The 12,420-nt window shown below is 37.6% G+C and overlaps 1 protein-coding gene across 9 annotated transcripts in view; it reads right to left on the reverse strand.

Moving 5' to 3' along the window:
* ATG10 (autophagy related 10) overlaps window positions 1-12,420 on the reverse strand; it is a 366,598-nt gene that overhangs the window by 124,711 nt on the left and 229,467 nt on the right. For all 9 annotated transcript variants that reach the window (XM_072606230.1, XM_072606229.1, XM_072606227.1 and 6 more), the window contains one exon: window positions 7,558-7,696. In XM_072606230.1, coding sequence (XP_072462331.1) covers window positions 7,558-7,696 — 139 coding nt within the window. The remainder of the gene's footprint in view (window positions 1-7,557; window positions 7,697-12,420) is intronic.

The raw sequence follows: 12,420 nt of genomic DNA on the forward strand, positions 1-12,420 counted from the left end.
AAGTAATCTGCCCCAGATCAAACAGCAACCTGAGCCTTCTAAACCACAAGGTCTTCCATCTTTACAATGAGGTTGCCATGGAGATTTTCATTGAGACGCCCATAATTAAAGGTCGCTATCTGACAACTGTTATTCATTCGTCTTTGTATTGCCCTGAACCTAGCACAGTACCCTGTATGTAGTAAACACTTAATAAATGTTTGCTGAGTTCAATTGAATACACTGTATGAATTTTAACAGGATATGATCATCTCTGGCTGAATTCCTAAGCTTCTAATTATGTTCAAGTAGGAAGTCTCTTGTGAAGAAAAGTCCTTCTCAAAGTCAACCCTTCCATTTGCACAATCAATCCCAAACCTAATGCCCCATAGATTATCCCTTCAATCATTCCTCTCTCCTACATCCTGGGTCCCTGTAAACATGACCAAATCTCCCCCCATCCTTAAAAAACAAAACTAAAATAAGAGAAGAACTTCTCACTTGATATTATAATCTTCTCAAGTGGTCATCCTATATTCTGTCTCCTTTCCATAGTCAAATGCCCAGAAAAAAAGTGTTCTAAATTTGTCCTTCCATTTTCTATCTTCTCACTTCTCATCCTCTGATCATCTGCCTTCTCAATACTCAGATGAAACTGAACTTTCCAAACTTACTAACGATTTTTATTTCCAAAGAAAGAAACTGGCTATATAAAGTACAAACATAGTATAGAACACATAGATTGTAGGGATGGTTTTAGGTATCAGTTTGAAAAAACTAGCTAATTATGTAATAAAGATGTGGTTCTTCCTACCTCCTTTATTTCACTTTTTCTTAATTACATGTAAAAATATTTACCATTCTTTTTTTTTAAAAAATTTGAGTTCCAAATTCTCTCCTTCACTTCTTCCTCTCCTCCTTGAGGAGACAAGCAATTTGATAAGGCTTATACATGCGCAGTCATGCAAAACATTTCCACATTAACTATGTTGAAAAAGAAAATGCAAACCAAAAAAACCCCAAGAAAAATAAAGCTTAAAAAAGTATGCTTCAGTCAACATTTGGTCTCCATCATTAATTTCACTGGAGGTGGGTAGTATTTTTCATCATAAGTCCTTTGAAATTGTCTTGGATCTTTGCATTGCTGAGAATAGCCAAGTCATTCACAGCTGATCATCATACACTGTTGCTATTACTGTATATAATGTTTTCCTGGTTCTACTCACTTCACTTTGCATCCACTTGTGTAAGTCTTCCCAGGTTTTTCTGAAACCAGGCGACTCATCATTTCTTATAGCACAATAATATTTCATCACAATCATTTATCACAACTTCTTTAGCCATTTTCCAACTGATGAACATCCTCTTAATTTCCAATTCTTTGCTACCACAAAAAAGAACTGCTATGAATATTTTTGTACACATAAGGGTTTTTCCTTTGATCCTTTTGGGATACAGACCTAGTAGTGGTATTGCTAAGTCAAAGGGTATGCACAGTTTTATAGTCCTTTGAGCATAGTTCCAAATTACTCTCTCCAACACTGCATTAGTGTCCTTCCCTACACTGCCTCCAATATTTACCATTATCCTTTTTTTTGTCATATTAGCCAATCTGATAGGTGTGAAGTGGTACCTTAGAGTTATTTTAATTTGCATTTCTCTAATCAATAGTGAATTGGAACATTTTTCATGTGACTACGGATAGCTTTAATTTCTTCATCTGAATATTGCCTGTTCAAATCCTTTGACCATTTTTCAACTGGGGAATAACTTATATTCTCGTAAATTTGACAGTTTTCTATATATTTGAGAAATGAGGCCTTTATCAGAGGAACTTGCTGTAAATTTTTCCCCCAGCATCCTGCCTTCCTTCTAATCTTGGCTGCATTTGGATTTGTTTGTGCAAACCCTTTATAATTTAATAAGTTCAAAATTATCCATTTTATATCCTGTAATGCTTTCTATCTCTTGTTTGGTCATAAATTCTCTCCTTATCTATAGATCTGACAGGTAAAATTTTCCATACTCTCCTAATTTGCTTTACATCTATCAATGATCTGTTAACTGTCAAATCCAGTGACCTTTCTCTGTCCTCATTGTTCCTGACCAGGATGAACTATTGGACACTACCAGCCAGCCTCTCTTCCTGGATGCTCTCTCCTCTCTCAGTATTGGAAACATTGCTCTCCTCCTACCTGTCTGGCCACTTCTCTTAGTCTCTTTTCCTAGATCATCATGAATGAAAGACTAAACGAATGAATGAACGATAAGGTATTATTGTGTGCCAGTGAAGGCTAGGGATAAGGCTTATGGATATAGCCATAATGTAACAATTTTTTTCCCTACACATGCTTACTTTCTAACAAAGGAAGAAAAATATAAAAGGGAGGAGGAGGCATTTGTGCAGCTATGTGTGACAAAGAAGTGACTTTAAGGTCTGACTCAAGACAAGATAAGGTGAAGGCTCCCCTATGAAAACCCAGGATAGTTCCAGGGGCAGAGTCTAAGATTCCAGGGGGACAGAAATGAAGAGAGTGGGAACAAAACCTGTTCATTTATGTCATTCCCTAAGTCCCCTTCTCTAGTCTTCAATCTCTCCCTATCTACTGTTTCTTATCCTGCAGGCTACAAACACTCCAAGTCTAGACCAACCAACAAACAAACAGAACAACTCATTATATCCAAGATATACAGGGAATTAATACAAATATATGAGAAAAAGATACGATATGAACACAAAAATAGATATGAACACGTAGTTCTTAAAAGAATAAATGCAGGTCATCAACAGCCACATGAAAAAATCCTACAGAACAATAAAAAGAAAAATATAAATTAAAATAAGTCTGAGGCTCCCCCTCAGAATAGCAAAAATGACAAAAGATGAAAATTACAATTGTCAGAGGGAAGAGGACAAGCACACCATCTAACCATTCTGGAAAGCAATTTAAATCAATACCCCTAACATCACTAACCTGACTGTGTTTGACCCAGAAACATGACTATTAAGCATATATGCCCCACAAAAGAACAGACACAGGGAAAGGATCCATATATACAAAAATACTCATAGTAGCAAAGAGGTAGACACAAATATGTGACCATCAACTGGTCTGCACCTTAATAAATGAAGAAAAGATTGATTGCAAGGAAATCTAAGTAGACTTTTATGAACTGATATAGAATGAAGAAAGCATAACCAGGAAAACAATTTTTACAATAACTATAATAATATAAAGGAAAATAATTTTGAGAGGCTAACAAACACTAATCAGCTCAATAACAGATCACTACTCTAGAAGACTGAAAGTAAAGCATACTTCCCATTTTAGGTTAAAGAGAGAAGTGGTGGTGCTGAATAAGATGCACATTTGAAAATATGAGAAATGTGTGAATCTGCTTTGCTTGACTACGTTAATTTGTGACAAGGGTGGACTTGATCTTTTGCAGAGCAGAGTGGTAGGGAGATTGAAGGATGGTGATGCTGACACAAAAAAGAGAATAAAAGAAAAAAAGATCATTACTGATCATTATATCATTATATAAAAATACATATATATATGTATATATATATATATATATATATATATATATATATACGTATATATACGTATATATATACAGAAAAGAGCAGAAGGAAGTTGACCAGAGAACACATAAGAAGGAAATGTTGGTACTATTTGTAAAATTTAACACATACTTTTAAAAAATAAGTACAAAATAGAGATTCATGGGTTCATTTATAATTCTTTTTCTTTTCCTGTTTTTTAATTGAATATGGAAATATTCATATCTGTTGATTTTTAAATTCATAAATTAAAAAAATGTAAAATTCACTAGATCCTAACACCTTCTAGCTGTGGTCTTATATCTCTATTTCCTTTCTCAGCCACACCTCCAAAAAGCCAACTATATTTGGTGCTTCTACTACCTCTCCTTTCATCTCATCCTTTTAGAAGACTTAAATCCTCTGTAATCTGGCTTCCTATCTCATTACTGAAGTGAAACTACTTTCTCCATCATTACCAGTGATCTTTTCACTGCTAAATTCAATGGCCTCTTTTCATGTCAAGGATTCTATAAGTGAACCATTATATCATCTGAAACTAGAGAAGGTTTTGCCTCTTTTTGTTTATGTTTATTTTCTTAATTTCTCTTTCTTTTCATTCTGATAGTAATTCAATCTATCAATCAAGCAATCAATCCACAAGTATTTATTCATCATCTGCTATGTGCCAGGCACTATAGTAGGCGTTTCAGTTAAAAATACTGAGTAAGATGGAGTAAGATAGTCCTCACCCTCAAGGAGATAGCAGAGGACTTTACATATTCATATACACATACACCTACACACACACACAAAACAGAGGTTTTGATCCCAGGGATGGGGAACCTGCAGCCTGGAGGACACATGTGGCCTCCAGGCCGCAGGTTCCTCATCTCTGATCTAGGCAGTCACAAAAATTGTGAACAAAGCTGTTTGGCAACAGAAACAAGATTCTGAACAGGAATCTTTAGCCCCTCCAAGGCAGGCATTCTGTTCTCTCCATCCTGCCTCCTCCCACATTCTAAATGGGAGAGGAAGATGGAGTATGCCAAATATTGGCTCGGATCCAGAGTTTATAGGCTGGATCATCCTTTACTATGTCGTGTGTGTGTGTGTGTGTGTGTGTGCGTGCACGTGTGTGTTACCTGGCTAATTTTTCTCTTAGCTTACTTTTCTCATTTCAGGATTCTCTTACTTGGTTCTATTTCCCTTTATTATCATTCCTGTGTTGGCTGTAGAGAAGGGGTTCTTAACCTTTTTTCTGTTAAAGACCCCTCTGGCAATTTGTTGAAATCTATAAACTCTTTTTCAGAATAATGTTTTTAAGTAATGGAAAAAAAATGCTTAAACTTCCATTTGAGGTTAATGAAAACAAAGACGTGATTTTTTCCATTCGGGTTCACAGAGTCTGTGGACCCTACCCCAGGTTAAGAATCTCTATTTTAAAGGGATTTAGACTTGGCTGACACCTTTCAGGTCATCCTCTTTTCCAGAGTAATTCAGCCTTTCAAAGCTTCATATAATTGTATGAAAACTAACAAACTACAAAAACAACTTCTGTTGGGATTAGTAGAAAGGGGTCATAATAATGATTCCTTCTATAATCTTATCTATTTGATAAGCGTACCCATATATGTTTGTAATAGACAGAACACATATGAACATTGGGATATTCTGCCAAGAATATGGAGAACTATCCAGAGAAAATAATTTTTAAATTTTTAAAAATTATATCTTGCTAACAATCAGATGCAAGAGAAATTTCAAACATTTGTACCCAAAAGGCTGAAACGCAACGAATGATCAGTGAAGCTAACACAATTAACCCCATCCTGGAGGTTTGGAAGCTATACTAATTAGTTTTAGATTTAAGTTCTCAAGTACAGGATGCACAAAAAGTCTTGACTTCTCCTAGAAGGAAGGCTTTTAGGGGAAGGAATGGTGGCCACCTTGGAGGTTTCAGAGAAGGTTATTTCCCTATTTGCTAAACAAAAGGATGCACGGGGCAGCAGCTATCAGTTAACACAGAAACATAAACAGACTGATAGGATTTAAAAATGAGGATTCCAGAGGAAAGGGCAAGCCATTTTTAGAATATTCCCCGGACTGATCTTCAGGTTAGGCAAGGCTGAGGAGAAAGGAGAAATTATTTACATATGCTAAGGGGAGTGACTATTTCTTCGATATTTCTCCATGACAAAACACACTGAATGCTTTGTAAAAACAAGAAAATTAGACATTTCAGGTATCTGCATAAACACGAAATAAATACTTTGAAATGAATGGACTAATAGCTATCCTTTGCTCTGCAGAACAAGAGAACACTTCCAAATAAATCACTTGAACGGTGCATTCCTATTAGATATAACTGAAGGGCATTTGTAAAGTACATAATGAGAAGCCAAGAAGCCTCATCTTGTTCTAGGAAGCAGCAAAATATCATTGTGAAAGGTCTGAGGAAGTGTACAAATGTAATTGAACAAGGCGCTGCTGCTCGCGGGCGCACTTCACGCTCCCGCACGGCGAGGGGAGCTGTCCGCACGTCCAGCGAGCAGGCAGAGCGAGCTCCGCGCCGGCTCCCGCGCCAAGCAGTCATGTTTCAACACCTCCGATTCCCCGACGCTGACAAGCTAAACAACTTGTTTTGTCTCTGGGAGCTCTTCTCTGGTGATTAACTGCTTCTGGTGAATACTAATGACCCGCCAGAGCAGCGCTGGGCCGCCGCGCCCGGCTTCCTCCACCCGCCGCAGCCCCCGCGCTCTCTCAGCCCGCACCCGAGGCCGACCTGCGGCCACGAAAGCTTCTTTAACCTTCCGACGACAGCCCGAACGTAATCAGCGCGGGGCGAGCCTTCGACATGAAGGCGATCACCGGGAGCCTGGCCCTGCAGCACGGAGGCTGCGGAGGAGCGAGCTCCGACTGCGTCCTCCATTCCCCAGGTCCCATGTTGGAAATTTACCCCAAATTGTCACTTCTTAGAAACTGCACCTCAGATTAAAATCTTCTCACCGGGGAGTCTAGGGGAATTTGTTCTCGTGTTTTAAATCCTAAGTGCTTGTTACAACGCCAACACTGCAAAATTAGAGCCCATTAAACAATATAAGGCAGCGAGTGATTAAATCTACCAAACACATTCAAAGTAACTTAAGCTACTTTTTAATTAAAAATAAAATGTCACTGACTAAATTCAGATGTCTTAGCTACTCAGAAAAAAACAAGTTAGAAGGCTGCTCAAAATGCAAAATACTCCTGATATTGCCAGGCAAGATGCAAAGGGAGGTGGGAGGTGGGTGGCTGTTAGAGATGGAGGGACGGATCCTCCCTTCCTTCTACTAGGTGGACCACATGGCCGACCTGTTTAGTCCGTGGACATCTAGGAAGGAGGGAAAGCAATGCCGCAGGATAGAGAGGCCACGTGGCTGCTGATTAAATAAGCTTTATTAAGAGAGGCCTCGGAGGAGACAGTATATTCCACCCTCCTGGCAGGGGAGTGAGTTAAGTAATAGCAGCAGAGGCAGCTAGGCATTGAGTTACTAGCTATATTGACAGGGAGGTTAGATGGGGGAAGAAAGTTAGCAGACACTGTAAAATATCACTCAAGCCAACTGATAATCACTGAAATGAATGAAATAAATAGAGGCATTGTTTGCTTTTAGGTTTATTAAATAATTTGGGCTCCAAAGCATTTCCCCCATCAAGTTATAGCTAAATGTTGTAGCTTTAAGTTGTTTCTACTTGTTTAAAGTAAAGAAAAGAAAAATGGCCAGGAGGCTTAGTCAACCATGGGCGGAATGCCAACAATCTGAACATCAGACTTTTTCAGGCTGAGATGATATCATCCACTCTGAAGCCTTGATACTCATTCTTTCTGAAGCATGAGGAAATTTACCAGTAAAACCTTACCTCACCCACAGAGTTTTCTTATTTTTAGGAATGTTTGTGACTTTCTAGATGATTACTTTCAAAATCTTTTCTCCCTAGATTTTATCTAAATGTTAAGAATCTACTCTTCATTTCAGGTGTGGCCTTACCTAAGAAGCTTGCCCTAAAGTATAGTACAGGTACTCCGTAGCTGTAGGAATACAGGACATGGTACTCATATCGAATCACTTCCGATGCCGCAGCAGGCCCAGCCACTTCAGAGTCATCAGAGCAGAGCTCAAAGTCATCCTAAAGCAAGCAAGGAAACAAAACAGACAAGTGTCAACCAAAGTATGCTAACATGGTGAAGATGGGTGTTGTGGGAGATTCTGTGCTATTCTGTGCTGCTTAACAGTTAAATAAATGTGGGGCAGTGATAAATAAAGGGGAGGTATTCTTCTGAACAGTATTTAACACATGAATGAGAAAATACTAGCACTACTTAATTCCAACCTACTTTTGATTAATAAGGCAGTGTGATATAAAGAAACAGAAAAAAAATACATTTCATCTGCAAAGCTTGCTGGCACAACTTGAGTAGTAACATAGCTACAGAAACAATCTTCTTCCTTACCTGTTACATATAAAAACACCTACCACCTGGACAAATAGCTGAAAAATAACCTTTAAGAGTCTACCGTGCTTGCCAAAAGTTCATTGGCTGCAAGAAGGCAAGTTCCTACTTTCATTTTGAGTAGGAAAGTTGGATTTTTAGACACATTTCAAAAGCAGAGATGAAGCTTTGTTATTTGTTTGCATATATCATTAGTATATGATAATTTATCATACACCATCAATAATTTATCATAATTTTAGGTGATGAATGATGAACTTTTATACTACAGAATGGAACAAAATCAATTGAAATGAATGATATTTTTCCCTCCACATCCCATTTATATCTTCATTCTGAAGAATTCCCTTCCAAAGTAATAATGTGGTAGAGCAAAGGTGAGGTATGACTAGTAAATTTGTATCAAATGTAAAAACAAAAACAAAACCAACAAGCAAACAGAAAAAAGCACAAGGGAAAATTCCAAGTGTTATCAGTCTGAAACAAGGCTTCATTCTTAGATACCTAAAACCATCTAAGACATATCCAACCCTTATCACCTCTGATTACTCCTCATTCACAATAAAAAAATTAAGAATTGTAAGAATTCATCTTTTTGAACACTAAACTTGTTGACTACACGTTCTGACTAAGCCAGAGTAACAGATTTATCAATTAAGCAACAAAATTAAAATATTTAGAGAAATAGTATGGCATAGTCAACGGTCTTAGTGTGAGGAAAAGCTAGCTTCTGGCCCTTCCTCTGACAGGTACTACCTGGGTGAGTATGGGCAAGGTACTTAATCTCTTAGTACTTCCAGGAAGTCCTTTAAGAGCATAAATTCCATTGAAGAAGTTCCTGATCTACATCAAAGGATAGTTTTTCCACAATGGGAGTTATCTACATGGATGAAATTAGAGATGTGGATATCATTCATCCCCAGGAGGGAAAAAAAACCCCAAAATTTCTAGAAGACAATGAATGAGGAACAAGGCATAAGTAGGATCCCATGACCTAAAATTCCACAGAAGAAACTGGTTCAAAGGTGATGGAAATGCCAAAGATGGAATTCTAATGATGCAAAGTGCTGACGAGAAAACAAAGAGTTCAAAGAAACAAATGTGGGTGCCCTGAGAGCTCATCAACCAACACTGATTTTTTTTTAAGTCATATACAGAGACTGGAAGTAACAGGTAACGAAAAATAAACCAAAAAGAGCGGCATAGCCCAGTAAGACCGATGGCAAAGGCACCAAAGCTCAGAATAAGCAAAAGTTAGAGACAAATGCTGAGAAGTAAGGAACTTTTAAGTGTTATTAGGTTCAGAAGAAAATGAAGGAACAGCTCCACTGTTCATAACAGACTGGGAGGATGATAATGGCAAAGGGAGAAAGCAGCACTATTTTCATGTTTATTTTGCTGTTCTCTTTTTTTAAGGGAAATACCTTTAGCCTGGGAAGGGCGGAATAAAAATGGTCAACGTGAGCTGAAACCCAAGATAAATGTGGAGATGTGAAGAAAGTACTTAGCTAATCTACCTCACTTCATATAATCAGCTCACAAAATGCATCATACTATCATTGTGAGCCAGTTGGAAAGACAGGGCTAGATGAGAATACAGTGAGATGGATTCAGAATAGGTTCAATAGCCAGACTGAGAGAATGACCATCCATAGGCTGATGTTATTTTAGAAGGCAATGTAGGGTGAGCTCTCAAGGACCCATCCTTCACTCTTTCTTTTCAGCATAGTAAAAAATGACTAGGATGAAGGCAAAAATGATGTGCATATCAAATTTTAAGATGCTATGAAGCTGGAGAGATAGTTAATATGTTGGGATCCAACACTGGGCCAAACCTAATAATTTTAATAGGGAAAGATGTAAAGTCTAATTTACTTGAGTTAAAAATAATTCCACTGCACAAAAAGAAGTTAAGGGAAGGAGACTAGACACCTCTTTGTCTTTTTTTTAAAAAAGGTTTTGAGTAGGGAGGTATAGAGGACTGCATGTTCACTATGAGTTAAACAGTGTGACAGGTAGCCCTAAAAACCAATGTTATATTAGGTTGACTTAACAGAGGCACTGTATCCAGAACAAGGGACAACATGATAGTTCTACAGAGCTTTTCTGAGAATATGTGGAGTATTTTGTTGAATTCTGGTCTCCATTTTCAGAAAAGACATACATTAATAGGATGGAGTGTATTCAGAGAAAGGTGATAAAGATGATGAAGAGACTGGGGTTCATGCCAAAGGAGAATCAGTTGAATTGTTTGTATTGCAGAAGGGAAGCACTGGGGATGGGGAACCATTATAGTTCATTCATGTATCTGAAGGTTGCTGTCCTGTTTGACTTCCAAAGGCATTAGGAGCAAAGAGCTTACATAGCAAAGGGGCAGATGTACATTGGGTTTTAGGGGAAATTTTCAAACAATTAGAACTGTCAGAAAGTGGAATGGCATGGCTCAGGATAAAGCATATGACCTGCTCAGCTGAAGTTTTCAATGGGAGTTACATGTTACAGAGAGAATTTTTCTTTATTTGTACATGGACAAGATGTCCTCTGAGGTCCATCATAAGTCTGAGTCTGTGATTCTGTGAAATAAAACTCCCAGGTATTGAAAGACTAAGTATTGAAGAAGTAAAAGAGAATTTAAATAATTTTCTATTTTCTTCTGACATAATTTTAAAATTGCACATGCTCCTGGGAAGTCTCTAAGACTACATGTTGCAGAGGTGTGATTCACACTGAGAGGTGTTTCCTCATCTGGGAGTTCCCTATGCCACTGAAATCACAGGCCCAGTCCTTATTCCTGTTCCCCATAATTTTGAAAGACATGTATCTCTCCTTAATATAAATTCTCAATTATGTTTTGAATATAAGTAATTGATCAAGTGGAGCAGTTAAGTGGCTGAGCCTGGAGTCAGGGAGACTCATCTTTGAGTTCAAACATGGCCTCAGACACTTACTAGCTATGTATCCCTGGGCAGTCCCTCAGCTTGCCTCCGTTTTCTGATCTGTAAAATGAGCTGGAGAAGGAAATGGCAAACCACTTTAGTATCTTTGCCAAGAAAACCCCAAATGGGTCCAGAAAGAATTGGTTGTGGCTAAAAATAACTGGACAACAGTAACAACAAATTGCTTAGACAAGTTGCAAGTTTGCTGTAAGAACCTCCTCTGAACTTAAAGAAATTGGGGATCCCTTTGCGATGCTGCCCCACCTCCTCCTCTCTACTCTAATACCTAGCATTATACTGGTATCAGAGGTACTTTCCTACCATCTATTTATATCCAATAAACCTCAATACTTAGCATATCAAAATAGAGTTTGTTGAACCTGGCAAATAATTAAATAAGGAAATCATTAGAGTGGAAGCAGGGCATCAATATCGGCAAAAAGTAACAATGTGTTCTGATATTATCCAGTTATCAGACAGCAAAGCATCACATTGGATACCAGTGTTGAACTTGCACTCTTAAGCAAGTACTGGACATTCCCATCTTTCAATAATATTCAGTTTAATAATGGAATATAATGGAATGGAAAGGACTTCAGTGAAGATGTATATATTATATACATGTATATATACATATATATATACATATGTGTACACACTCATACACACACACACACACACATATTTCCTGCCTTGCTAGATTATAAGCTCCTGAAAGGTTGTCTATTAAACATGTGAATGAATACCTAAAGGACGCCAAGTTCTTCTGACAGTCTTAAATTCAAGCTCAAATTCAACAAATATGATTTCTGCACTGTAGGACCTTCCACATTGCTACAGGTAGGTAGACTATGCAGAATCTATGTTTTTTAAAATGATTCTTTGAGGGGAAAAAAGGATATATTTGTTTATTCTTTACTGATATAACATTTTCCTTAATCCCAACCTACATTTTGTGGCATAGTGTTTTCGTGGCAGCTGAATGAGAGAGTAAAGACTAGGAAGAGAAAGGTTGGCAACGATCTCAGCATAACCATGAACAGATTTGTAAAATCACTGACTAGCTAACCTTTCTCAAGAATTAAAATGAAAGGTAAGATGTGTTGGGAGAACTGTTTTCTTTGGTTGGCTTTGCTGGGCCAGAATGAAGAGTGAAATTTGTGGTTTAGGATGTGATATGTACAAACTGTAGCCTTCTAAAGAATCATTTTTTCTCTAAAATCTAATCTTTTTTAAAGGGAAGAAACAGGAGGAGTGATTAATTTAATTAAAACAATTATGAAATGAATAAAACAATTCATTTATGATTTTGTCAGTTTTAAAGTAAACCACATGTTTACTTCCCTATTTCTCTTTTACTTCATAACCCATTCAAGAATAAGTTCCATTTTTCTGTGGCACAGAACTCAAAGCAACAGAAGGCCACTGGGAGTGCTGACATAGGGTAGAAGGAGGGAATGTTA

This window comes from Notamacropus eugenii, chromosome 4 (assembly GCF_028372415.1).
Source record: "Notamacropus eugenii isolate mMacEug1 chromosome 4, mMacEug1.pri_v2, whole genome shotgun sequence".
Taxonomy (NCBI): Eukaryota; Metazoa; Chordata; class Mammalia; order Diprotodontia; family Macropodidae; genus Notamacropus; species Notamacropus eugenii.